General features: G+C 45.9%; 1 protein-coding gene across 1 annotated transcript in view; it reads right to left on the bottom strand.

The window, feature by feature from the left end:
• Window positions 1-523, bottom strand: part of LOC119590714 — a 57,714-nt gene that overhangs the window by 1,392 nt on the left and 55,799 nt on the right. Inside the window, 3 exon segments of the mRNA XM_037939401.1 lie at window positions 33-144; window positions 146-217; window positions 219-486. Of these exon segments, the coding sequence (XP_037795329.1) occupies window positions 33-144; window positions 146-217; window positions 219-486 (452 nt within the window).

The following is a 523-nucleotide window of genomic DNA, read 5'->3' as shown; positions in this document are numbered from 1 at the left end:
GTGCTTGTGCTGTTGATTGATGTCAAATTCTGCTTGCCTCCTCGCCCTGGGCCAACGTTGGGTCCCTTACTTCCCTGCTGAGTTCGTCTTGAGCGACTTCTCTGTTGATTGGAAGGCATTTGTCGGCTTTGCTGACTAGTTCGTCACATTACGCTACCTTTGAGGTCTACTCAGATTCTGTGACTTTTCAGAATTCGTGGTCCTGAAACCATTCTGACGCTCTCCCTTCCTTTGCTGTACTTGGCCTTTCTGTACTCTGTGATTCTCGAGTTTTTGACTCCTTCTCTTTTTTAGGAATGGCAAATTTACCCACTACTGGGTCAAAGTTATCAGAGATACCATCACTAGTCAGGAAAACGATGTCTCCTGGATCACAGTAAGTAAGGGAGCAGGTTAAGTTGTTGAGCTCAGGATTCTGCCCATCTACGGGCCCTAAGGCTCCTAAAGCATCTCGCATGTCACGCATGCTGTAGATATCATGTGAGCCTGAAGAGAAGAGAAAAGAAGATATTTTCTATTGTTC

Source organism: Penaeus monodon, chromosome 27 (assembly GCF_015228065.2).
Source record: "Penaeus monodon isolate SGIC_2016 chromosome 27, NSTDA_Pmon_1, whole genome shotgun sequence".
NCBI lineage: Eukaryota > Metazoa > Arthropoda > Malacostraca > Decapoda > Penaeidae > Penaeus > Penaeus monodon.
Note: the sequence above shows the minus strand (reverse complement) of the source record. Positions and strands in the feature narration are given on the sequence as shown.